Raw genomic sequence first — 27,335 nt, forward strand, 5'->3', positions numbered from 1 at the left:
TATTGTCTTTTTGAATCTCTATATTTCCCCTCTGATCTTTATGATTTCCTTCTTTGTGCTGACTTTTGTTCTTCTTTTTCTAATACTTTTAGATAGTAGCTTAAGTTGTTGATTTGAGATTTTTCTTCTTTTTTGAGGAAGGTCTGTATTGCTATGAACTTCCCTCTAAGCACTGCTTTTGCAGCATCCCATAGATTCTACATTCATTATCATTTGTCTCAAGGTATTTTTTAATTTCCCTCTTGATTTCCTCATTGGCCCATTGGTTGTTTTTTTTTTTAGTAGCATGGTGTCTAGTTTCCATGTAGTCAGTTTCTCCTCCTTTCTTTTCCTACGATTGATTTCTAGTTTCATGCCATTGTGGTCAGAGAAGATACTTGAAATAATTTCTATACTCTTACATTGGCAGAGGTTAGTTTTGTGCCCCAGTATGTGGTCAATCCTTGAGAATGTTCCATGTGCACTTGAAAAGAATGATATTCTGATTTTTTTTTTTGATGATGTAAGGTCCTGAAAACATCAATTAAGTCTACTTCCCTATTGTGTCATTTAGGATCTCTGTTGCCTTGGCGATTTTCTGTCCAGAGCGTTAAAGTCTCCTACTATTATTGTATTCCCATCAATTTCTCCTGTTAATGTCTGTTAGCATCTGTTGTATGTATTTGGGTGCTTCTATATTAGGGACATATATATTAACAAGTGAATATCCTCTTCTTGAATGGATCCTTTTATTATTAAATAGTATCCTTCTTTGTCTTTCTTTATGGCCTTTGTTTTAAAGTCACTTTGTATGATATGACTATTTCAACTCCTGCTTTCTTGTCTTTTCCATTCACCTGAAATATCTTTTTTGTTCCCCTCACTTTCAATTTATAAGTGTCCTTTGCCCTAAGGTGAGTCTCTTGTAGATAGCATACTGTAGGCCCTTCTTTTTTCATCCAGTCTGCCATTCTACCTATGTCTTTTCATTGGAGCATTCAGTCCATTGAGATTTAAGGTAATTACTGATAAAGATGTATTTATTGCCACTTTAAACCTTGTTTTCCAGTTGAGTCTATGTTTCTCTTTTGTTCTTTTCTTTTTTTGGTTGAATGATTTCCTTTTATCTTACGCTTGTGTCCTCTTTTTAGTTTTTCTGTGTATTCTTTGGTTTGGATTTGCAGTTGCCCCGTTTTTCTATGTTAACCCGTCCCTATATCTCCTTGCTTTACCCTGATAGTCATACATGCTTTAAAAAAAAAAAAAAAAATCTAGATTTTCTTATTTTCCTTACCCACATTTTATGATTTTGAAGTTTTTTCCTAGCACCTTCACATATATCCTTTTACTGTTCTTTTTGTGTTTATTGTTGCTTTTACAATAGATTTTTCCCCCTTTTAGATCTGTATACTGGCTTATTTAAGTGATTACTTTCCCATGGTGATAATGAGTTTATTTAGTATTGCTGTACTCTTTCAGTTTTTGTTCGTTGAAGAAATTCTTTATTTCTCCTATGATGATATTCTTTCTGCGTAGAGTATCCTAGGCTGCAAATTCTTCCTTTTTAGAACTTTGAATATATCTTGCCACTCTCTTTTGGCCTATCGTGTTTCTGTAGAGAAATCAGCTGCTAGACTTAGGGGTGTTCCCTTATAATTAACTGTTTTTGTCTTGCTGCCTTCAGAATCTTCTTTAACTTTTGCCATTTTTATTATAATTTGTCTTGGTGTGGGCCTGTTAGGGTTCAACGTGTTTGGGGCTCTCTGTGGGCCTCTTGGTATCTGTTTCCTTTAGATTTGGAAAGTTTTCAGCTATAATTTCTTCAAATATATTTTCAATCCCCTTTTTCTCCTTCTGGAATCCATATTATGCATAGATTGGCCTGCTTTATATTGTCCCATAGACCTCTTATGTTGCTTTCATGTGTTTTTCACTTGGTGTGCTGTCTGCTGTCCTGATTGGGTGATTTCCATTATTCTATCTTCCAAGTCACTAAATCATTCCTCTGCATTATTAATTACGCTCTTCAGTGTCTTTAACTCAGCTTATGTCTCTGCAAATGAATTTTCTTATTTTTCTTGGCTACTCCTTATATTTTCTAGTTCCTTTCTAAAGTAATCTGCATCTATCTGTCCATATCCACTCTTAGATCCTTCATACTTACTCTTAATTCCTTCAGCAGTTCCACTATCTCTTTTTTGAACTCAGTGACTGTCAGAATGCAGAGGTCTGTTTCATTGTTTGTTCCTTCAGGGGAATTCTTCTTTTCTTTTAACTGGGAATAGTTCCTGAGCTTCTTCATCTTGCTTATTTTTTTCTTATTCTATGAGTCTAGGGAAAGAAACTGCCCTAGTCTTGGAGGGCTATTTATATGCAAAAGTAGCCCTGGGTACTTTGTGAGGGAGGGCTTACTATTTATTTTTGGTGTGAGGGCTGCTTTGGGTTTGGATACCTTCTATCTCTTGCCTCACTGGGTGCAGGCTGTTATACCCATGATACGGTGCTGCATGTGCTTGCAGGTAGATGGAGGCGATGGGCAGAGTTAGTAGCCAGTGCCTGGTTGCTGGGCCCTTGACAGTGGCAAGGACCTGCAGGAAGGTGGCACAGGCTGCTACTAGGTGCAGGGCTCTAGGAAGTGGCAGTGACCCACAGGCAGGTATAGATGGCCCCTGGAGGATTTGGCAGTGGCAACAGTAGGGCGTATATGTTCCCAGGGAGGTGAGAGCAACAACACATGGTGCTTGGTTGCAGTGCCCTCCTCTGTGTTGACCTCTGAGGTGACTGGGGTCACAGGTGGTCTCTGTTAGTGGACCCCGAGTGGTGATGGGCCACATCCACCTCTGGAGTCTCAGATGGTTTGTCCCCACCACCTGTAGACCACACAAAAGGCACCCCCATCATGTTTAACCCACACAGGAGGCACTGCCACCTGCAGCCTGCAGAAGAGGGGCCCATCTCCCATAGCCCATGCAAAAGGTGCCTTACCAGCCCATCACCCCACCCTCCAAGAGTCTGAGTGTGCGCAGATTAAGATACTCCTATGGCAGTCTGCCCCTCCTCCTCTTGCCCTCCCCAGTAATGGCACCTTGCTTCTCCTTGGGCCCAGACCTCCTTCTGGGTTCCCTTGGCTGCAGGGCTCTGCTCCCCAGCTTTTAGCACACTGCTCCCTAGCCCCTCAGGCTGTCTCCACACAGCCAACCCTGGTCCTCTCCCAGAACTGACCTACGGAGCCTGAGTCTCGGCACCCAACACCCTCCCGAGCGTCTCAGGCTATGGTGTCCTGGGAGGTGGTATGGATGGCCTGTGCGGCTCTCTCTCTGCTTTGCCGTCCTCAGTCCAGCTGCTAAGCTTTTCTCTGAGGCTTTGAGGTCTCTCCGTCTCAGCTGATCTCCCTGTCAGATGGGTGGCTTCCCATGGTGTGGGTTCCCTTCCTCTTTTACAGCTTCCTCTCAGGAGTGCTAGTCCCATCCTGATTTCTTTCTCTTTTTTTCCTTTTGTTCTACCCAGTTATGTGGAGGGTTTCTTGCCCTCTATGGAGGTTTAAGGTCTTCTGCCAGAGTTCATCAGCAGATGTTCTGTGCGAATTGTTCTGCATGTAGATTTTTTGTTGTTGTTGCGTTTGTGGGAGAAGGTGAGCACCACATCTTATTCCTCCACCATTTTGATCCTGCCTCCTGTGGGCCTATTTCTGTTTTCTATATGTTCATCTGTATCACTTTTTTTAGAATCTACATACAAGCAATATCATGTGATATTTGTCTTTGGCTGGCTGTCTGGCTTACTTCATTTCGTATGATAGTCTTTCATCCATTAATGTTGCTGCAAATGGCATTATTTCATTCTTTAATGGCTGAGTAACATTACATTGTAAATTCACTTAATAGCTAAATTCACTCAACAGCTCCAGTAGCTTTTATATACATTCCTTGGAATTTTCTAAATACATGATTATACCATCTGTGAATAAAGGCAGTTTTGCTTCTTTATTTCCAGTTTGTACTCCTTAAATTTCTTTTTCTTGCATTATCACAATGGCAAGAACCTGTAGTATAACATTTAATGAATGTAGTTAGAGCCCCTATTTGCTGAGCAATTCTTATATCATATTCCTTTAATCTATGAACATAGATTCTTTTACATTTTTAAGTGTATTTTTCATTTAAGCCTATTTTTAAAAACTGCATTGAAGTATCTGTTAAATGTAATAGGTGATCCACTCAGAATTCATTTCTATAGATTACTTTTATCCCCTGAGCATGGGTCACACTTTCCCACTCTTTTTTCACAAGTCTCATAAAATCTGGTTAAAAATTGGAAATTTTATTTATTTATTTATTGACTGCATCCAAGGCATGAGGAAGTTTCCAGGCCAGGGATCGAATCCATCCACAGCAGTGACAACACCAGATCCTTAGCCTGCTAGGCCACCAGGTAACTCTGAAAATTGGAAATTTTCTATAATATATTATAGAAGCTCTGGGTTCTATTTTTTTATTGTTGTTGTTTGGTTGGGGCTTTTTTTTTTTTTTTTTTTTTTTTTTGGATGGGCTGTTGATTATTTTTAATAACTTCCCTGTACTTAAATTGCAGAAACGGACTTCCTCAGAGTATGCTGCCACTGATGTCTCTGCTCAGTTTTTTTATTCTTTTTAGGGCCACACCTGCAGCATATGTAAATTCCTGGGCTAGTGGTCGAATTGGATCTATAGCTGGCACCTACGCCACAGCCACGGAAACACCAGATTTGAGCCACATCTGTGACCTACACCGCAGCTTACAGCAATGCCAGATCCTAACCCACTGAGCAAGGCCAGAGATCAAACCCACATCCTCTCAAGGAAAATGTCCTTAACCAGCTGAGCCACAATAGGAACTCCCATTAATTTCTATTTTTATTTTAGCCTGGCTTCCTAGGTATTACTCCTATATCTACATAGTTTTGCATTAAGTCAATGGTTTAGACAGAGGTCACTTAAAGGCCTTGAACCCATAAAACTTCAACCTCTGCCTATCCATCTGTGTGTTGCTTGGGGGAGGGCATTCAATGCTGCAACCAAGTCCCAAGCCTCCCCTGCCATTTTTTTTTCCACACTCACAGCATGCAGAAGTTCCTGGGCCAGGAATCAAATCCTTGCCACAGCAATGATTCAAGCCACTGAAGTGACAACACTGGAACCTTAATCCATATGGAACTCCTGATTTTTATTTTTTTACCAGGCTTTCTTGGGTCCCTCTCATATATGCAAGTAGTTTCACAGTCAGCCAGGATATGTGGAGAGCTTATCTTAGCCCTTCTATGGCTCTCTTATTTTCAAGACCTTCCCATTAAGTTTCTGGCAGGTCCATCACTCACACCAACAGGCACTGCAACCTCAGGCTAGCAAACTGTGGATTCAATCCATTCACTCGCAACCAAGTTTGCCACTTTTAGTTGACAAAGCCATATGTTTTCACTCTCTGACCCAAATCAAGTCCATCCCATTTGGAAGGAAAGTTCCTAGCAAGTTTTCATGTCTAGCTGCACATCTGTAAGACTACATGTCTTGTCACCTGAACTGGGATAACAGGAGAAGCCCCAAGAAGACAACTACAGACTCCCACTGTACTTGCTCAATCTTACCAGCTTTCCAAGAGGAAATACTCCTAAATTTACTTCTGCCTCCACTATATTTCTAGTGGCCTGAAATACTTGTTTTTAACAATACTGTCCAGCTTTACACTTGATTTTACAATGAGAAAATTACAGACTACTTCATGATGCCATAGGTGGAAGCTTGCTTCTCTTTTCCCACTTTTTTTTTTTTCTTTTGTCCTTTTAGGGCCGTGCCCATGGCATATGGAGGTTCCCAGGCTAGGGGTCCAATCAGAGCTACAGCTGCTGGCCTATGCCACAGCCACAGCCACCCCAGACCTGAGCCACGTCTGCAATACACACCATAGCTCATGGCAACGTGGGATCCTTAACCCACTGAGCAATGCCAGAGATCAAACACAGAACCTCATGATTCCTAGTTGGATTCATTTCCCCTGTGCCATGAAGGGAACTCCTCTTTTCCCATCTTAAAAATTGTTTACTTTTCTCTTTTGACTTAACTGTTCACTTCTCTTTTCTCCTTAACTGTTTACTCAGTAAAACCATTTTCCCTTCATTTCCTTTAGTTCTCTGAACATATTTTGAGATTTTTTTTGGCTACTAACTCCAACATCTGAGTCAACTTGGAGTCAGTTTCTACTGACTGTTATTTCCCGCTAAGTATGGGTCATTCTTTCCTGTTCTTTTGCATATCTAATAATTTTTGTTTGAATATTAGACATTCTAACATACCTAGTGACTCTGAATTTTACTGTGTAATCTGTGGAACTATTTGCAGTACTTTTCCTAGTGGGTAAGTAACTTAGGTGGATTTATTTTGCTTTCCCTGCAATGTGCAGAAAATGGTATCTCTTTGTAATTCCTGCAGCTATATTTTCAGCATGGTCCCCTTTAGGTATTCTTGTGAATCTGGTGACTGCCCAAGATTATGGCCACAGATTATATCCATATTTGGGACCTGTTCTGGCTGTGCTTTCTTTAATCTGGAGATTACTTTTATTTATTTATTTATTTATTTATTTATTTTGTCTTTTTGCCTTTTCTTGAGCCGCTCCCACGGCATATGGAAGTTCCCAGGCTAGGGGTCTAATCGGAGCTGTAGCTGCCAGCCTACGCCAGAGCCACGGCAACGTGGGATCCGAGCTGCGTCTGCGACCTATACCACAGCTCACCACAACGCCGGACCCTTAACCCACTGAGCGAGGCCAGGGACTGAACCCGAAATCTCACGGTTCCTAGTCGGATTCGTTAACCACTGAGCCACAACGGGAACTCCTGGAGATTACTTTTAATTTTTCAGTCTTAAACTCTGTCCTGATACCTCAAATAAATAAGACTTCAGATTTTTGCCACATGAATTATACATGGTTGGGCAATGAACTCAGTTTAAAAAGTGGGAAATTCACAGAGCTCACCTGGTTTAGGTTTCTGTCTTTCAAAGACAGAACTCCATCTCTCTGATTTCTATATTAACCAGACCCTCTGGAATCCCCCCATGTAGGTATAGATCAGACGTTCACCCAGGAATTTTAGTGGAGTTTATAGTGAGGTCATGGGTTTTACCCTCTGCTGTGATATTGCTGTCTTATTTTGTTTTTTTTCCTTTCAAGGGCCCCTCCCCTTAAATTTCCAAGTAATTTTTCTATTACTTGGACTCTATTCTTTGCTACTACAAGAAAGTAAGGCTGATGCTTTCCACTACCACTTTCCTCTGCTGCAGGAGATGATGAATGCCCTCAAGCAAAATTTTTAACCACCTGCAAACTCACAATTCTTACCATTTCCAGTTACTGATTTTCAAGAGTAAACTCTCTGATAGCTTTTGTCTGCTTTTGGATACTTTCCAGTCTATTTAAACATTTCTTTACATATTTTATAATTATTATCTGTAAGAAGGTTCAAGAGACTGCTTTACTCTGCCAACATTACTGGAAATTTCCCCTGTGGGATGGATTTTAAAATATTAAGAATTTAATATTTGTGAAGCTGAAATGCATCTGGGGCTTGAGGAAAAGAATCTAAAATGGCTCCCATGTATCTGGTTTGAGTGAGGGACAAACTATAGTGATGTCATCAAAACTAACATAAGCTCTCCCTGGCGGTACAGTAGGTTAAGGATCTGGCATTGTCACTGCTGTGACGTGGCTTCAATCCCTTCTGCATGCTATGGGCATGCCCTCCCCCCCCACCAAAATAAATAAATAAATAAAAACTAAGATAGACTACAAAGGAGCAGTTTTAAGAATGTAACAGGCAGGAGTTCCCATGGTGGGTCAGTGGTAACAAACCTGACTAGTATCCATGAGGATGTAGGTTCGATCCCTGGCCTTGCTCAGTGGGTTAGGGATCTGACATTGCAGTGAGTTGTGGTGTAGGCTGCAGACACAGCTCGGATTCCACATTGCTGTGGCTGTGGTGTAGGCTAGCAGCTACAGCTCCAATTCAGTCTTTAGCCTGGGAACTTTCATATGCCACGAGTGCAGCTCTCACAAGACAAAAAAAAAAAAAAAAAGAATTTAACAGCCAAGTTACGTTTTAGACATACTGAATCTGAAGTACCTCTGGGAAATTCAAATAGAGACTCAGACTTGGAATCAAATTCCTAAAGATAGAAGCTGAAGCCATAGGAGAACACATGCTGAGAGAAATTAAAGATGACTTAAACAAATAGAAAGATATACTGTGTTCATAGATCAGTAGACAGTAGACTCGCTATTATTACTAGGCTATGAATGCTCCCCAAATTGATCTTCAGCTTTAACATAACCTCAATCAAAATCCCAGAAGGCTTTTTAAAAAGCAATTGACAAGATTCTAAAATTTACATGGAAATATAAAGGACTTATAAGAGCCAAAACAATTTTGTTAACAAAGAACAAAGCTGTAAGATTTATGTTATCTGATATAAAGACGTATTATTATTGCAAAGCTATAGTTAGTAGGAGAGTATAGTGCTGATGTTAACGTAGACAAACAGGTGGAAACAGTGTCCAGAAATAGATTCCTAAAAATATGGTTAACTGATTTCCAATAAAGATTATAAGCAAGTCAGTGGAGAAAGGATGAAAAAAATATGGTGCTGGTACAACTGGATACTCATGTAAAAAGCAAATCACAATCCTTCCATCCATAGCTCTCACCATGTACAAAAAAATTCCAGACCTAAATTTAAAACCTAAAACTATAAAATTTTGAAAGAAAACTTAGGAGAAATTTTTCTTAGCTACAACACCAAAAGTATGATCCCTGAAAAAAAATCCAATATACTGGACATCATCAAAATTACTATCTGCTCTTTAAAACGCATTGCTAAGAGAATGGAAAGCAAGTGTCAGACTGAGAGAATATTTGTTAATCACATATCTGACAAATAATTCATATGCAGTGTGTGTATATATGTATATACGCACATAGATATATATATACACACAAATAATTCATATGCAGTATATGTATATATGTATTTATGCACAAAGATGTATATACACACATAGAGACATAATTTCTATGCAGTGTGTGTGCGTATATATATATATATATATATATATACACACAGAGATATATATATCACACACATATATACATACACACACAGATATATATTACACACATACACGTGGGGGAAAATACGAACACTTTACCAAAAACATATGGATGGCAAATAAGCATGTCAAAAGATGTTCAATGTCATTACTAACTGGGGAAATCAAAATCAAAATCATAATGAGGAGTTCCCATCTTGGTGCAGGGGAAACAAATTCGACTAGGAACCATGAGGTTGCAGGTTCGATCCCTGGCCTCACTCAGTGGGTTAAGGATCCAGCACTGCCGTGAGCTGTAGTGTGGGTAGCAGATGTGGCTCAGATCTGGCACTGCTGTGGCTGTGGTGTAGGATGGCAGCTACAGCTCCGATTGGACCCCTAGCCTGGGAACCTCCATATGCTGTGGGTGTGGCTCTGAAAAACAAACAAAAAACCCACCAATAATGAGATACTATTACACACCTATTAGGACATCTAAAATGAAAAAGACTCACCATACCAAATGTCGGTGAGAATGTAGAACAACTGGAACTTTCCATTACTAATGGGAATGTAAAATAGCACAACTGTTTGAAAAATAGTTTGGCAGTTTCTTAAAATATTAAATATATACCTATGATATGACCCAGCTATTCTACTCCCAAGTATTTTTCCAAGAGAAATTTAAATATATGTCCATGCAAAAGCACACACACATGTTCCCAGCAGATTTATCTATAACCAAAATCTGGAAACAAACAAACATCTATCAATAGGTAAATGGATATACAAATTATAACATGTCCATACAATGGAATACTATTCAGCAATTAAAAGAAACCAACTACTGGTACATACTACAACAAGGATGAACACCAAGACATTAAAGTGAAAGAATCCAGACACAAAAGACTACATGATGATTCCATTCATATGAAAAGTCCAGAAAAGGCAAATTTATAGAGACAGCAGATTAGTGGATACTTGTGACTGGGAGTGGGAGTAGAGATGGCACAAGGGAATTTTTGGGCAAATAAACACAAAGGAAGTTTTGGGAGTTATAGAAATGTTAACTAAGTTGTGGTGAAGATATAAAACTCTATACATTCACTAAAATCACTGAATTGTACACTTAAAAGGGATGAGTTTTATAGTACATAAATTATACCTCAATGAAGTTATTAAAAAGAAGAGTAATATATGTTTCTATTTATTTAAAAATTTCAGGAGTTCCCACCATGGTGGGAACCTGACATAGTGTCTGTGAGGATTCAGGTTTGATCCCAGGCCTCTCTCAGTGAGTTAAGGATCTGGCACTGCCGCAAGTTGCAGCACAGGCTGCAGATGTGGCTCAGATCTCCTATTGCTGTGGCTATGGCACAGGCCAGCAGCTGTAGCTCCAATTTGACCCCTAGATTGGGAAATTCCATATGCTGCATGTGCAGCCCCCAAAAGAAAAGGAAAAAAAAAATCTGACTGCAGCAGCTCGGGTCCCTGTAGAGATGCAGGTTCAATCCCTGGCCTGGTGCAGTGTGTCAAAGGATCTGGTGTTGCTATGGCTTGGATTTAATCCCTGACCCAGGAACTTCCATATGTCATGGTGCAGCCATTAGATAAAATTAAATTTAAGTTAAATTAAATTAAATTAAATTAAAAGAATACAGGGGAGTTCCCTGGTGGCTCAATGGGTCAAGGATCTGGCATTGTCACTGCTGTAGCTCAGATCACTGATATGGTGCAGGTTTGATGCCTGGCCTAGGAATTTTTGCATGCCTTGGGTGTCCCAAAAGAATATAGATATATACATATATAAATGTATAACCGAATCACTTTGTTGTACACCTGAAACTAACACAATATTGTACATCAACTATATTTCAATTAAAAAAAAGATAATCATATAAAAGAACCAGAATATTTAGATTAGAGGAGAAAGTATACAGTTACAGTGGGAAAAAAAAATAAGAAAAAGGTAGTATGGTTCAGGCATTAATACTTTTGAAAAAGGAAAAGTACAATAGCAGGGATTTTTTGCACACCTACACACAACAAGGAAACAGACTGCCCAGTTTTTCTCTCAGTGCCATAAGCCACTCATGTAAGATTAGAATGGTGGGAGTTGGGGAATTGTCTGGCGAGTGTTTAATAACTATATGTACACAGTTACAGACAGTATGGGAAGTACCTAGATCACCGAGAGGTAAGAAACCCACACAATCTGTCCAGACCAGAGGGCTGGAAGAGGGCCTAGGACTAAAAAATTTTGGTTGCCTGCTGCTTAGATAACTAAGAATGAGAATCTGGAGAAAACTAGGTCCTGAGAGATTCGAAATTTGTCAGGAAGTAATGGCCAGAAGAATATATGAGCCTTTAGCAAAAATTTCAGAAGGCTAAAGGGTTAAAGGAAAGATTTTTAAAACAAAAACCAAAAGAAAGCAATCAAACAAAAAACTCTGAAAAACAAAATAAAACAAAAGCATGGATGAAGAGAAAAAGAACTGCTTGGGTTTCTGTCCTTGGTTATGCAAGGCTCTTCTCTATTGCTGCCCACATACAGAGCTTCTAATAAGAGGTAAGTTCTGACCTTCTGTAGAGGTACTAAAAGGCAGCAGGGAGGTGTCCAAGGGCTTGGCTCATTTATCTTTCTCAGTCATTTGTTCCATAGAAAGCCAGTGGCCTGCAGGCGCTAAAATGCTCTAATAGTGACTGGAAACAAGGTGATGCTGGTAAAGAAAGGAGCACCTCAGTCTTTCTAAAGTCAAACCTTTTATGTGGGGATACCTAATTGGAGCTTTATTCCCTGGGCTCCAAGAAAACACCCCTTTCACAAGCAGGATTGGCAGCAATTAACTGTAGTGGCCGAACTACTTGTCTACAAATGTTCCAATACCCAGTTAACAAGCCTTCTGCTCCTCCTGCCAACAATTCAGAGGTTTACGGTATAGAAAGGATGAAGTACTTAAACCAAGCAATACAAGCTTTTCCTTCTCTAAGTTGAGAAAGGAGAATAAATTGGTGACACTTCTTTCCACTTCTGAAATTGCTAAAGGTCCACATACCTGCTCGTGGATGCAATATATATATATATATATATGTATATGTGTGTTTGTGCAGATTCTCAAAAAATTGAAAACTGCTACGTGACAACCTCATGCCTTTGTAGCTCTGCAGGCATTTCAGGCAAGACTAGAGTAACTTATGATACAATTTCTTCCTCCTTTGGATATAGAGTTGCTTGACATCTCAGTGAAAACAGTACAAACTAAAAACTATTGCAGCTAGCCAGTCATCCCTAATTAGGAGATCTGCAATGCACACATTTCTCTTACTTTCCCTAGTGTATTAAGCAGAAGTTTGAACCCATTTTTCAGCAATGCTTGTAGTTCCCAATATGTGATGCCAAACTATGTAATGCCTCTATGCAACACTGCCCTTTCCCACTTCTAGGGCTCATAGTTCAAGTTCGATAGTCTTCCCCCCATTTTCACCAACTCTCCATGTCAGATCATAAAGCCTAAGATCCTATTCTCTAGCAGCAATTTATTGCCACTGCCTACAATGGGTGAGCAACTAGGGAAAACAAAAACAATAACAAAAACCTGCCTAGCCAACACAAACTCAGAATCTTCCCTCCAATATACACTTGAATTCTACGAGGCCTGAGGTTGAGTTTTCACCATCTTTCAGAAGCTTCTTAGGCCTACATCTACCGAAGTTCTTTTTTTTTTTTTTCTTTTTTTTTTTTTCTGTTTAGGGCAGGTACAGCACGTGGAAGTTCCCAGGCTAGGGGTCAAACCAGAGCTGTATCTGCTGGCCTACACCATAGCCACAGCAACACAGGATCCAAGCTGCGTCTGCCACCTATACCACAGCTCATGGCAACACCAGATCCTTAACCCACTGAGGGGGAACAGGGATCGAACCCGCATCCTCATGGATATTAGTTGGGTTCCTTACTGCTGAGCCACAACAGGAACTCCCAAAGTTCTAATTTTACTGGTCTAACTTTATTCTCCTGTTGTGTGCTAGAGCCAGCTCATAAGCTGACTATGCCCATTTCTGTCAACTCTGTGTTCAGTGACTTCATGTTGGTAGCTTGAAACTGGTCATAATGGTAGTATTTATACCATGAAAATTGGCAGTGTCTACGATTGAGGGCTTGACTTTTTCTGGGTGAAAACCCAGTTGTTAAACATTTATCACACCAAAATGCTATCCCAACAATGACCTATACTTTCTCTCCTTTAAAACCCAACCTCCTTTTTTTCCTTCCAAAAATTCCACTGAAGTATCTGGAACTTCTATTCCATTACTGGAAAAGTCCCAAATGCTCAGTCATGTCATGTTTTCTTCCCTATATCTTCTGCAGGGCAGGATACATAATTTTCAGGATCTGGTGCAAAATGAAATGTGGGGTCCCTTGTTCAAAAATTAAGAATTTTAAGAAGTTCCCATCATGGATCAGTGGTGATGAACCCAACTACTATCCATGAAAACTCGGGTTTGATCCTTGGCCTTGCTTAGTGGGTTAAGGATCCAGCATTGCCATGAGCTGTAGTGTAGGTCACAGATGAGGCTCAGATCTTGTGTTGCTGTGGCCATGGTGTAGGCCAGCAGCTACAGCTCTGATTCAAACCCCTAGCCTGGGAACTTCCGCACGCCTCAGGTGCAGCCCTAAAAAGACCAAAAAAAAAAAAAAAAGAGAGAATTTTAAGATAATGACAGCAGAGCATTAGGTCAAGAACAAGCCCTTTCTGTGAGTTCCTGATGGTCTGGTTGGTTAGGACTTGGTGCTTTCAACGCTGTGGCCTAGATTCAACTCCTGGTCTGGGAACTGAGATCCAGACATCAAGCCGCTATACACCATGGCCAAAAATAAAATAACAAGGCCTTTCTGAGGATGGGTACTACAGAGGTCACATGCCCATAAAGTGGTCTCCGACCACCTACTCTTAATTGTAAGCTTGCCCTCTCCCCTGGGGATACTGTTTCTAACGCACCTCTGCAATACAAAGGCCAGCTTATTCTCCCATATTTCAAGATTAAAGGTGGGTTGCTATTTTGCTCCTCTTCCCAGTGCCCTTTGCAAATCATTACTCTTCTATCTTCTTTGTAAAAAAAAGAAAAAAAAAAAAAAAAAAACCTCTTTTCCTTTGCTATCTTGCTGCACTGTAATTCAACTTTCATCATAGCTGTCATCTTCCAACTTACTCATTACTCCTCCTATTTTACTGATGGCTTTGACATCTGGCTCTTAAAACTCCTCCTCACTGCAAGTCCTTGACTCAAGTGTAAGAGGAATAAGAGGACAGACACTGGATAGAATGAGACTTCCTGGGTTGAAGTCTTGGTACTACCATATAGTGGGTATGTTGCCTTGGCCATGTTCCTTAACCTTTCTTTTCCTGAGTTTCCTCATTTATAAAATAAAGATGGTAATAGAACCTCATAGGATTTGTTGTATAGATAAAAGGGTTAATTCATGTAAAGGGCTCATAACGGTAGCTGACACATAGTAGGTATTAATTAAACATTAGCTATTGCTGCTATCATCCTTATTAAAGACTATCTCAATGTCTACATGGATAACTTGTTCAGTATGTTCTTTGAGCTCCTTGTCACCAACAGATATCTTGTCCACTCTACCCCAGCAACTCTCTTCCATAACTTCACCCTAGATCCTGTAATCACCAGAACTTCTACCTTCAAAATCTTTTTTATGTTTTGTTTTGCTTTTCTTTTCAGGGTCGCACCTGGGGCATATGGAAGTTCTCAGGGTAGGGGTTGAATCAGAGCTACAGCTGCCAGCCTACATACACCACAGCCACAGTAACTTGGGATCCAAGCTGTATGTGCGAAGTACACTACAGCTCACGGCAACACCAGATCCCCAACCCACTGAGTGAGGCCAGGGATCGAAGCCACGTCCTCATGGATAGTAGCTGGATTTGTTTCTGTTGCCCCACAATGGGACTCCCAACCTCCAAAATCTTAAATTCAAATATCCCATATTCTGATAACTACTTCCTATCCATCCTACACATTTACCTGTGCCCCTATATCTGCTTTCTCTCACTGAAACCTCTGAATGTCAAACTCCTCTACTGCATCTCTGTCACCCCTTCCTGCCTTTGCCTCTTTTTCTTTCTTCTTATACTCTCCTTTTTATCCACTGTCTTCACGCCCCAATTTCCTTCTATACAAAACTGGCAAGGTTCTAATCACGGATGAATCAAACTATCAGCCTTCTTGAAAGGGTTGCTGAGAGCTACTGAGAAGAATCATACAACTATAAAGATCAGTGCCACTGTTGTAAATTCAGTCTCCATCTTCAAGCTATCCAGAAATTTTCTATCTTCTACCCCTTACAATGGTCATTTCAGACCTTTACACTCTCAAAACCTCTCATTTTCCTGCCTATTACCTATCTACCCCCACTTCACCTTCCTTCTAAAGGTGCGGTGGTTCTCTTGCCTGAAGAGCCTCCTATTTGATTGTCCCATGTACATTCTTGTACTCCTTCTACTCTCAGTAAATGATCTATCCCATTTGTTTCAGAAAAAACAAGAATGTGGTTAGAACTACCAAAATTTCCTTCTAATGAGCCTAAAAGCCCATCTTAGCTGCATCTATATCCAACCATTTCTTTCTTCTTATCACAATGAAGGAGATGTCTCTCCTTCTGCTTAAGGTTAATCTTGTACTCTTTGCTCTGGATTCTAACCCACCTGGCCTATAAGGAGTTGCTCTTAAAAGGTGGTTTCCAGACTATCAGCATGGGCATTCCAGGATCTTGCAACAAATGCAAATTCTCAGGCCCCACTCTAGACCTACTGAATCAGAAACTGTAGTTCTGGCCTAGAATCTATTTTTCTCAAGAACTCCAAGTGATTCTGACATTTGTTAAAGTTTGAGAACCTTGGCTCTGAGGGAGTATTTGTCATTTATCCCCTTTCCTGAATCTTCGACTTCCTTCTAAAGGTGTGGTGGTTCTCTTGCCTGAAGAGCCTCCTATTTGATCATTCCAGTACATTCTTGTACTTCTCTAGTCTATTCACCACACAGTAACATATCTAATCATTTCATTCCCTGCTTAAGATAAATACTGATATTTTAAGGTCTCAAGGCTCCACATACTTCTGAAGCCTCTTCTTTCACTACTAGCTCTCTTGCTCTGTTTGCTAAACAAAACCAGTCTCTCTTTACTTCTGAATCTTGCCATGCTCCAGGGCACCTAACAAACTTTGAAATCGTTATTTCTTCTGCCTGAATTATTCTTTGCCTGTTTCTTTTCCTAACTCCTACTTCAAATCTCAGCTTCAACTTTCCTTACTTAGGGAAGCCTAACTTTACCACATAGTCTTGATTAGGGCCCTGTTAGATGCTCTTAAGCACTCTATATTTACTCTCTCATAATGTGCATCAAAGTTATAATTATTTAATTACCATAAATTTCATATTTGTTTTCCTTACTAGATTATAAGCTTTGTTAGGACAGGAATCAAATTAATCCTTTTTTTTGGCCGTGCCTGCAGCATGTAGAAATTCCTGGGCCAGGGATCAAACCCATATCACAGCAGTGACCTGAGCTGCTGCAGTCACAATACCAGATCCTTAACCTGCTGCACCACAAGGGAATTCTTCCATGTTTATCTTATTTGCTATAATATTTCTAGTGCCTAGCTTTTAGTACAGGACCTTGCATAATAAGTGTGCAATAAATATCTGCTGACCAACTGAGCCTTTGCATATACAGGATCTCTCTCCAGAAAGTTTTTTATTTACCTTTGACCCCATAGTAAAATCCTACACTTTCTTCAAGAAGTAAGTTAAACATCTCTGAAAAGTCTTCCTTGCATATACACATCACCTGCCTGCTCAAGGGGATCACTTCTTTTGTGTTCCTATTACACTGGATACATAAATCTACAAATGCAATAATTATACACTACTGTAAATATACACCTTTATGTCTGCATCTCCACTAGACCATAAACTCTAATGGCAATGTCTTGTTTGATTTTATATTTCTTTTTTTTTTTTTCCTTTTTCTTTTTCAGGCCACACCTGTGACATATGGAAGTTCCCAGGTTAGGGGTCAAATCGGAGTTGCAGGTGCTGACCTACACCCCAGCTATAGCAATGCAGGATCAAAGCTGCATCTGTGACCTGTCACACACTGCAGCAACGCTGGATCCTTAATCCACTGAGTGAGACCAGGGATTGAACCTGTATCCTTGTGGATACTAGTTGGGTTCTTAACCCACTGAGCCACAATGGGAATTCCTTTCATATCTCTAATGCTTAGAAAAATACCCGACATTAATGTTTATGGACATATTAAACCTAATATTGTATCTCTAATATTGCACTGAAAAGTTTTTTCTTAATATTAAATCTGGGTTCCAATTCTAGGTCTGCTGTTCATTAGCTGCATGATCAAACTGTTTAACCTCTTCGGGCCTCAGTTTCCTTACTAATGAAACAGGGATAATATTATCTACTCAGAAATATTGCTATGAAAATTAAACAGAATGACACAGTACAACAATTAGCACACATAATGCCTGGCATGTAGAAGCCTCCCCATTCTGGCTTCAACTTGATAGAGACAACTAGGACAAAACAAATACAAAAATAAGTCACAGTAATCAAGGGAGAATGAGCACAGAGTGAGTCATTCCTTTTAATCATTCGCCCAGGAAGATCAACAATGAAGAAACATAATAAGCAGAATAAACTCCACTGGTGGTTTCTCCCTTGGCATACAAAGCTTGGTGAGAATTCAGAGACCTCTTGGCTAATGGCCACATCCGGCTCTCCAGCCCAGCAGGTCAGGTCTTAATCTGTGGTACCAAGCATGGTTACTTCAGACTGGAATAGAAACTACCTCTTAAGGAATGTGTTTACAGGCAGGAGATGGAGGAGGAAAAGAACTTAACTGCAACCACATCAATCAAATGTTTTGCAATCTGGCAGAAAACACTGCAGAATCACTGATGGAGACTGACACCCACACAACTGCGTTTACCTGTAGCCAAGAACCAGCTTAGAGTAGATAATGAGCAGCTTTCTGCTTTCACCAAAACAATGGTCAGACTTGCCTGGAGTGAACATCTCTAAGGTCAAATTACCCTTGAACATCCGAGCAGCACCCACTAAGATGACACCATGCAGCATTATAGATACACTCCTCAGCCTATAAGAGCTGCCCACAAGCACCAGCTTCATTGCTCATGTGTGCCAAATGCAAAAGCAGATTAAACAGTTTCTGTGCTCCCTATTCATAATATACTTACCTCTGCAGAGCCAGTGGTATTCAGATCACCTGGTTCCTTGGAGGCATTCACTTTAGAAGGCTGTGTCACTGCAGCTACTTCTTCACTGGGACTCTCTCTCTTACAAAGCTTCCTGATTAAGCTCTGCTGGTCACTGGAAGATACAGTGGGTCTGAGTGGAGCTCTGGGTAGGCTCTGCCTCCTCTGAGATGCCCTGCTCCAATCTAGCCCCAGAATATGTGGTACATCATCTTCAAGTAGAATATCTAAATCATCTGCAATTTGGAATTTTTTTAAAAACACCAATATGGAATTGGAAGAGTCTGTCCTAAAAGCCTGGCAGCTCTGGGGCCTGCTGCAGTCTGCCTGAAGGCATATTCCTTCTAACCACCAAAAGGCATGACAGGCAGAGTCCTGGCAGCAGGCAGCCCAACAAGACTGGAAAGATGGGGTTTCTTCAAGAAGCCGGAGGTGATTTTTTCCTCTAGATCTCAGGCCAACTCCAAATTGTGTCTTTGCCTGCTGGCACCTGCTCTCCTTGGCATCTAAAAACAAAGAATGAAAACATTTAAAGATGAAATAAAAACAGAGACTACAGCTCTGTAAAAAGTCCTGAATACTAACATTTGAGGCTATTTGAAGACTGGGTTTTAAGAGGGTGGGAAAGCTGTCTAGTAAGTGGAACAGAAGAAGCAAAAGACAGTGTTTTTTGGCTCAGGATATTTTAGCTTGCAGAATTACTGCTCCACATTCATCACTGGCTCCCCTCCTCAATGAGTCCCTTCCACACAGATCTTTTACACAGACCTCCAGTTCATGAAACAGTAAAATAGGAGTTCCTGTCGTGGCGCAGTGGTTAACAAATCCGACTAGGAACTATGAGGTTTCGGGTTCGGTCCCTGTCCTTGCTCAGTGAGTTAACGATCTGGTGTTGCCGTGAGCTGTGGTGTAGGTTGCGGACGCGGCTCGGATCCCGCGTTGCTGTGGCTCTGGCGTAGGCTGGCAGCTACAGCTCCAATTAGACCCCTAGCCTGGGAACCTCCATATGCCGCGGGAGCGGCCCAAGAAATGGCAAAAAGACAAAAAAAAAAAACAGTAAAATAAAACGAAAGAGCTCTCCTGGTGACGTGTACTGAGGGACAGAATTTTACCACTTGGCCACCCACTCACCTCTGAGGCATTTCTCAGGGACAATATGAAGACTATGGGGCCAGAAGAGCAGGCTGCTGAAGAAGATGGAATACCTCCCCCAGTGAACTGGCAGCAACATAAACCAAGTACTCCTGACCTCTTGCAGGTTTCAGGTTCATCCATTTTCTAACCAATGGTTTGCCAAAATCAAGTGGTTTTACATATCACAGCATGAACCAGAGCAGTAGTCAAGTATCTCATGATTTTTTTTTTTTTTTTTATGGTCGCATCTGCAGCATATTGAAGTTCCTGGGCCAGGGACTGAATCCAAGCTGCAGCTGTGACCTACACCACAGCTGTAGCAATGCCAGATCCTTTTTTTTGTGTGTGTCTTTTGTCTTTTTAGAGCTGCACCTGTGGCATATGGAGGTTCCCAGGCTATGGGTCTAATGAGAGCTGTTGCTGCTGGCCTACTCCATAGCCACAGCAACACCAGATCCAAGCCGTGTCTGTGACCTACACCACAGCTCACAGCAACACCGGATCCTTAACCCTCTGAGAAAGGCCAGGGATCGAACCTGCAATCTCATGGTTCCTAGTCGGATTCGTTACTGCTGTGCCACAACGGGAACTCCGCAATGCCAGATCCTTTTAACCCACTGTGCTGGGCCAGGGATCAAACCTGGACCTCTGCAGCAACCCAAGCCACTACAGTTGGATTCTTAATGCACTGTGTCACAGCAGCAACTCCAACATCTCATGATATTTAATCATGACAGATATTCTGCTAGAATGAACTTCCTAATGACAATCCATGTCATGATAAGAAAGAAATAGGGGAAAAAAGGGGGGGGGGAGTTCCCATCGTGGCACAGTGGAAACAAATCCAACTAGAAACCATGAGGTTGCAGGTTAGATTCCTGGCCTTGCTCAGGGGTTAAGGATCTGGCGTTGCCATGAGCTGTGGTGTAGGTCGAAGATGCAGCTCAGATTCTGCGTTGCTGTGGCCGTGGTGTAGGTCGGCAGCTGTAGCTCCAATTAGACCACTAGCCTGGGAACCTCTATATGCCACAGGTGCAGCCCTAAAAAGACAAAAAAAAAAGAAAAAGAAATAGAAGTACAGTGGTGACCTACTGTGGTTAACCTAGATAACATGGTCCAAAATTCCAGCTAATGCTGCTCATGGATAAACTTTTGAGCCACTGAATTTTTTCAGGCACAGTATTGATTTTCCTGAAATATTACCTCGCTTCTATAGATGAAGTAAAATCAAAGCATGTTATAAATTGAAGTTGTTATACAGCATTCATTTTAAGGTCTTAGTTGTATAGCCATGTAACCAACTGTGGTCAGGGTTAACAAAGCCAGAACCAGGGAAAGACAAGAAGGTACCTCGGGCATAGAGGCATTCACTCTCAAGAGTCATGTAAATGTAGGGTTCATTTACCTGACCTTGAGAGTGTCTCCCTAAGATGACATACCTGAGGTGACTCTCTCTTCACCCAAGCCCTAGCCCTGGGATTATAACATATATTTTAGAATTACATATAGAAAATACATAGTAGAGCCAAACTACTGAAGAGCTGGATAATCACGTCTGTATGTATATAACTGAAAAAGGGCTATGACTAACTATGGATAATCAGCCAAAGCCAACTTGACAGCCAGGAAATACTAAATATAAACACTAGTCGACTGTGAGATAAGAGGCAAATAGGCAGGTTTCTGGATTATGGAGTGGGGCAAGCACCAGGGAAGCCAATCTTCCACTATTCTTTAAAGAAAACAGAGAAACATGGGCACCAACCTAAAATCAGACAAGATACTTTAGAGACCAGAAAAAAATCGAACTTCCTCAAGAAAAGATGAAGAAGTAGAAACTATGAAAAAAAAAAAAATGAAGCTACCAAGAGCTACAGAAATGCCCCTTATTTCCTCATCTACCTTCCCACACACTAACCAATGGTATAAACCTTGGTAACAGCTGAGTGTAGTGACTTTGTTGAAATCAAATTGTTACATCAATAACTACTGGCAGTTGCCTTTTTATCAACTTTCCATCATTCCTCTCAGAAAAAGTCTCTCATATTGAACATAGTGAAGAGGTCCACAAAAATGAAAATAACTTGCACTCTTCTGCAAGCAGCTATTCCATTTAATTTTTTTAATGTACTGTGACCTCCACATCTGTCCTTGAAGGAGAAATTCCCATAGGACTTGCTTTCCCACCAAGAGTAACTAGAAAACTAGGCAACATACACAAAACAATTGGTTTTGGACACTGAACAACATGTGGTTCAACATGCGTTCAACATGTTGTTCTGGGACTGTGAGCCCAGAGAAAAAGGAAATAAACAAGGCTGAACCCCCATGACCAACTTGGCTTTCTGTTTACAGGCCGCACATGCTGCAGGTTATGGAATAGGGAAGAAACCAAGCGGAATCGGATGGCCTGCTGAATTGAGGAAAGAGAGTTCAGGGTGACTGTGATAGCTAGAATTTGGAACAAACTACCAGAAAGGAGGAAGCTACACAGAGAAAGAGCTCCAAACATCTGAATAGTGGTTCACTTGGTATAATACTAATTTATACAAGTGTTGGTTGAAATTGCATGAGAGAAGTTCTTATCATGGCTCAGGGGTTAATGAAACTGACTAGTATCCATGAGGACGTGGGTTCAATCCCTGGCCTCGCTTAGTGGATTAAGGATCTGGTGTTGCCACGAGCTGTGGTATAGGTCACAGATGTGGCTTGGATCTGGCACAGGTCAGCAGCTATAGTTCCGATTCGATCCCTAGCCTGAGAACATCCATATGCTACAAGGGCAGTTCTAAAAAAAAAAGAAGGAGTTCCCGTCGTGGCGCAGTGGTTAACAAATCCGACTAGCAACCATGAGGTTGCGGGTTCGGTCCCTGCCCTTGCTCAATGGGTTAACGATCCGGCGTTGCCGTGAGCTGTGGTGTAGGTTGCAGACGCGGCTCGGATCCCGCGTTGCTGCGGTTCTGGCGTAGTCCAGCGGCCACAGCTCCGATTCGACCCCTAGCCTGGGAACCTCCATATGCCATGGGAGCGGCCCAAAGAAATAGCAAAAAGACAAAAAAAAATAAAAAAATAAAAAATAAAAGAAATTGCATGAGAGTTTAGAAAATATTTTGAACTGAATGAATCAAAACACAACATACTAAAATTTGTGGGATGCAGTTAAAGCAATATTTAGAGAGCATTTATAGCATTAAATGCTTATTTTAGAAAAGAAGTCTAAAATCAGTGATCTAGAAAAGACACATAGGGAGAATGCCATGTGCTGATAGAAGCAAAGACTGAAATGATACAGCTACAAGCCAAGGAATGTCAAGGACTGAAGGTGACCACCAGAAGCTAGGAAGAGTCAAAGAAGGTTTCTACCCAGAGTCTTAAAAGGAACCAACCAACACCGCCAACACCTTGATTTTGGCCTCCTGGCCTCTAGAACTACTGGCTTAAGCAGGATTCTATACCCTTGCCTGGAAGAATATTTAAAGAGAGAGAGCTCCAAGACTAGCAAGAGCCTACATACAGGGATCACTGACATTTGGGGATGTGGCTTTGGCTTTTACCCAGATTGAATGATGACACCTGGATGACATTCAATGGGAATGTGATGCTGGAAAACTATAAAAAGCTATTGTCTATGGAGTTCCCATGTGGCGCAGCAGAAACGAATCCGACTGGTATTCATGAGGATGCGGGCTCCATCCCTGGCCTTGCTCAATGGGTCGGGGACCTGGCATTGCTGTGAGCTGTGGGGTAGGCTGCAGACATGGCTCAGATCCCGCACTTCTGTGGCTGTGGCATAGGCCACCAGCTGCAGCCTTGATTCGACCCCTAGCCTGGGAACTTCCATATGCTGCAAGTGCAGCCATAAAAAGCAAAAAAAAAAAAAAAAGAAGAAGAAGAAAAAAATCTCTTGTCTATGAAGCTTCTCTCTTCCAAACCAAAATTAATAGCCCAACTGAAGCAAAGTGCAGAGCGCTGGATAGAAGTGTGAGAAATTCCATCAGGTATCATGCAGTCCAGGTGTACCACTTTGAAAAAAAAAGATGTCAGCCCTAAAGCAAAATACTTCTGAAGGATCTGCTCTGGAAGAGCAAACAAAAAGCATCATGACTGATATAGGCCTGGAGGAGGAGGACAGAAGTACTATAATGTAGGAAGTCTTTGAATTTAATTCCTCCTTTATTGCACACGAGATATATACTGCTAAGAAATCCCATAAAGAATGTGTGATAACCATTATGAAAAGCTCATTTCTTTTAAATCATCATAAAACTCATATAAGAAAGCAAGCTTAGAGATGTATTAAATGTGGGAAAATTTTCAAGAAGCAGTCAACAATTATTAATCATTACAGAATTCATTCTAATGAGAAACGCTATAAATGCAATGAATGTGGAAAAGCTTTCAGAAAGAACTCTATCCTTTTAAGTCATCACAGAATTCATACCAGTCAGAAACCCTTACAAATGCAAAGACTATGAGAAAATCATTGCTCAGAAGGCAGCCCTTACTCATCATGAAAGAGTACATAGTGGAGAAAGGCCTTTTAAACATAATGAGTGTGGGAAAGCTTTTTGAGTAACTCAACTGTGTTGGAACATAAGAAAATTCATACTGATGAGAAACTATACTGGTATAATGAATGTGGAAAAGCATTTAGGAAGAGCTCAACTCTTATTAACCATCAAAGAATGCATACAGGAGAGAAATTCTATCACTGTAGTAAATGTGGAAAATCTTTAAGGTACACATCCTTTGCTGGATATCAGAAAACCGATAGTGGAAATAAATCCTACTGATGTAGTAACTGTGAGAAAGCCTTTATGAAGAGCTTAGTTGAGCATCAGAGAATCCACACTGGAGAAAAGCCTAATGAATATAATTAATGTGGGAAAACTTTTTCCCAAAGCTCAGCCCTTAAACAACATAAGAAAATTCATAACAGGAGTTCCCGTGCGGCTCAGTGGTTAACAAACCCGACTAGCATCCATGAGGACTGGGTTTGATCCTGGCCTCGCTCAGTGGGTTAAGGATCCAGTGTTGCCATAAGCAGTGGTGTAGGTCCCAGATGTGGCTCGGACCCTGCGTTGCTGTGACTGTGACCTAGGCCGGAAGCTACAGCTCCAATTCGACCCCTTGCCTGGGAACCTTCATGTGCCTCAGGTGCGGCCCTAAAAAAGACAAAAAAAAAAAAAAAAAAAAAAAGACCAAAAAAAAAAAGAAGAAAATTCATAACAAAGAGCCATAAAATGTAATTAGTGTGATAAATCATACAGAACCAGTTCATTCCTTCTGAGCATAAGTAAGAAGACATTCAATAAATTATACATCAAAAATATTGTGTACCTTTATCCCGGAAAACTTCTCACTTGTGAGGATTTCATTACAGTATAGTTTGTGCTGGTAAAATATCTGAAGAACAAGAATGTTTATCAATATGGAAATAGCTACTACAGAACATTCTGGAGTTCCCGTTGTGGCGCAGTGGTTAACGAATCCGACTAGGAACCATGAGGTTTCGGGTTCAGTCCCTGCCCTTGCTCAGTGGGTTAATGATCTGGTGTTGCCGTGAGCTGTGGTGTAGGTCGCAGACGAGGCTTGGATCCCGTGTTGCTGTGGCTCTGGCGTAGGCCAGTGGCTACAGCTCGGATTCGACCCCTAGCCTGGGAACCTCCATGTGCTGAGGGAGCGGCCCTAGAAAAAGCAAAAAAGACAAAATTAATTAATTAATTAATAAAGTAAGTCTGTCTTGTAACTCTATTTTGAGCACATAGAAGAGAAACCTTTTCAGTTTGAATTGGAGGGATTTTTGGGGTATTTTTTTTTTTTTAATGGCTGCACCCACAGTATATGGAAGTTTCCCAGGCCAGAGTCAAATCGGAGCCACAGCTGTGACCTAGGCTGCAACTTCAGCAATGCCAGATCCTTTAACCCTTGTGCCAGGCCTGGGGTTGAACTTGTGCCTCCGCAGCAACCCAAGCCACTGCAGTCAGATTCTTAACCCACTGCACCATAGTAAGAACTCCTGGAATAGAGATTTTTGAAGTTTATCCAGAGATTTAAGTTATTTCTGTGTAAGTGCCATGAAAAAGTATTTTTACCCTGAGCTGCATATAATTCTTTGACAGCCAGCCAGCTGGCTCTGACTGAATGAAATGACTCCAAAGGACAGGGAACTAATGCCAGCGTGGCCTGCAGCATGTAGACCTCTGGAGAGCCCTGCATGGACTGCCCTTCCAACCTCTAGCTTGATGCTTATGCTCTCCCATCCAGGGCCTGGGAAAGCCACCAGCAGCTTTGTGGCCTTCAGACTGCCTCCTCAGCCACATGGCCAGTGAGACAACACAACCTAGAAAACAGAACAAACACCTAAGGCAAGGATGGATCATATGCCTTGTCCCTTTTTTTTTTTACTATTTATTTCTTTTCTTTTATTTATTTTTTTGGCTACAGCGTGCAGCAGCTTGATGTGGGAGACTGAACCAAGGCTACAGAGGTGAAAATGCCAAAACCTAACCACTAGACCACCAGGGAACTCCTTGCCTTGTCCCTATCTAAACTTGTGGCCAGCATGTGGCTTCTTCTCCCAATATCCTCATTCCAGACAGGTCTAGTGGGTGTTGCTGCGGCAGACATTACCAATCAAGCACAGCATTCTTTATAATGGAACCTAGACAGAGCCTGCCTTTCACCCTCAACCCTAGGTTCCAAAGCAGCCCCCTGTGTTTATTAAGAGTTGGTATATAATGTGTTTGGCATTCCTGGCCTACGGACATTTCAGGGGTAATGGGACCAAGGCAGAGCCCCAACACACACAGACATGGATGCAATCAAAAGGTAGGACTCAGGGGACTCCCTGCTGTGGCACAAAGGGATTGGTAGTGTCTTGGGAGTGCTGGGACACAGGTTTCAATCTCCTGCCTGGCACAATGGGTTAAGGATCTGGCATTGCTACAGCTGCAACTTAGGTCACAACTGTGGCTCAGACCTGATCCCAGGGACCCAGGAACTCCATATGCGGGGGGGGGGGGGGGGGGAAGGAAAAAAAAATAAACTAAAAAAAGGAAGAGGAGTTCCCGTCGTGGCGCAGTGGTTAACAAATCCGACTAGGAACCATGAGGTTGCGGGTTCGGTCCCTGCCCTTGCTCAGTGGGTTAACGATCCGGCGTTGCCGTGAGCTGTGGTGTAGGTTGCAGACGCGGCTCGGATCCTGCGTTGCTGTGCCTCTGGCGTAGGCTGGTGGCTACAGCTCCGATTCAACCCCTCGCCTGGGAACCTCCATATGCCGCGGGAGCGGCCCAAGAAATAGCAACAACAACAACAAAAGACAAAAAAAAAAAAAAAAAAAAAGGAAGGACCCAGGTTCCCATGCTGGACAGTCGGGATGTTTGAGAGCCTGTGTGCACTCACCAGGTGAGGATCAATCTGTTATGCGCTACTGGAAGAAAGTATGTTGACATAGAGGCTGAAAGAATAACAAAGTCTGAAAAGAAAAACTGAGAGTTGGGTTTGGGACTGTCATATGTGAAATGCAGAATAAAGCAAAAAACAGTTACTAAAAAAAAAAAAACTGGAGTTCCCATCGTGGCTCAGTGGTAATGAACCCAACTAGTATCCATGAGGACATAGGTTTGATCCCTGGCCTCATTCAGTGGGTTAAGAATCTGGTGTGGCTATGGCTGTGGCTGTGAAGAAGGCTGGTAGCTGTGGCTCCAATTCAACCCCTAGCCTGGGAACTTCCATATGTTGCAGGTGTGGCCCTAAAAACACCGAAAAAAAAAAAACAAAACTGATCTA

At 41.5% G+C, this 27,335-nt stretch overlaps 1 protein-coding gene across 6 annotated transcripts in view; it reads right to left on the reverse strand.

The window, feature by feature from the left end:
- Nucleotides 1-27,335, reverse strand: part of KIAA0319L (KIAA0319 like) — a 116,419-nt gene that overhangs the window by 53,230 nt on the left and 35,854 nt on the right. For all 6 annotated transcript variants that reach the window (XR_014807453.1, XR_014807455.1, XR_014807452.1 and 3 more), the window contains exon 3: nt 18,393-18,916. Coding sequence is in view for 2 of the 6 variants with exons in the window: in XM_021095912.2 (XP_020951571.1) it covers nt 18,393-18,916 (524 nt within the window). In the remaining 4 variants the exon portion in view is untranslated. The remainder of the gene's footprint in view (nt 1-18,392; nt 18,917-27,335) is intronic.

This window comes from Sus scrofa, chromosome 6, assembly GCF_054392235.1.
Source record: "Sus scrofa isolate SSC_HxYL_T2T_F1_AM1 chromosome 6, Sscrofa_HxYL_maternal_Yorkshire_Landrace_v2.0, whole genome shotgun sequence".
Taxonomy (NCBI): Eukaryota; Metazoa; Chordata; class Mammalia; order Artiodactyla; family Suidae; genus Sus; species Sus scrofa.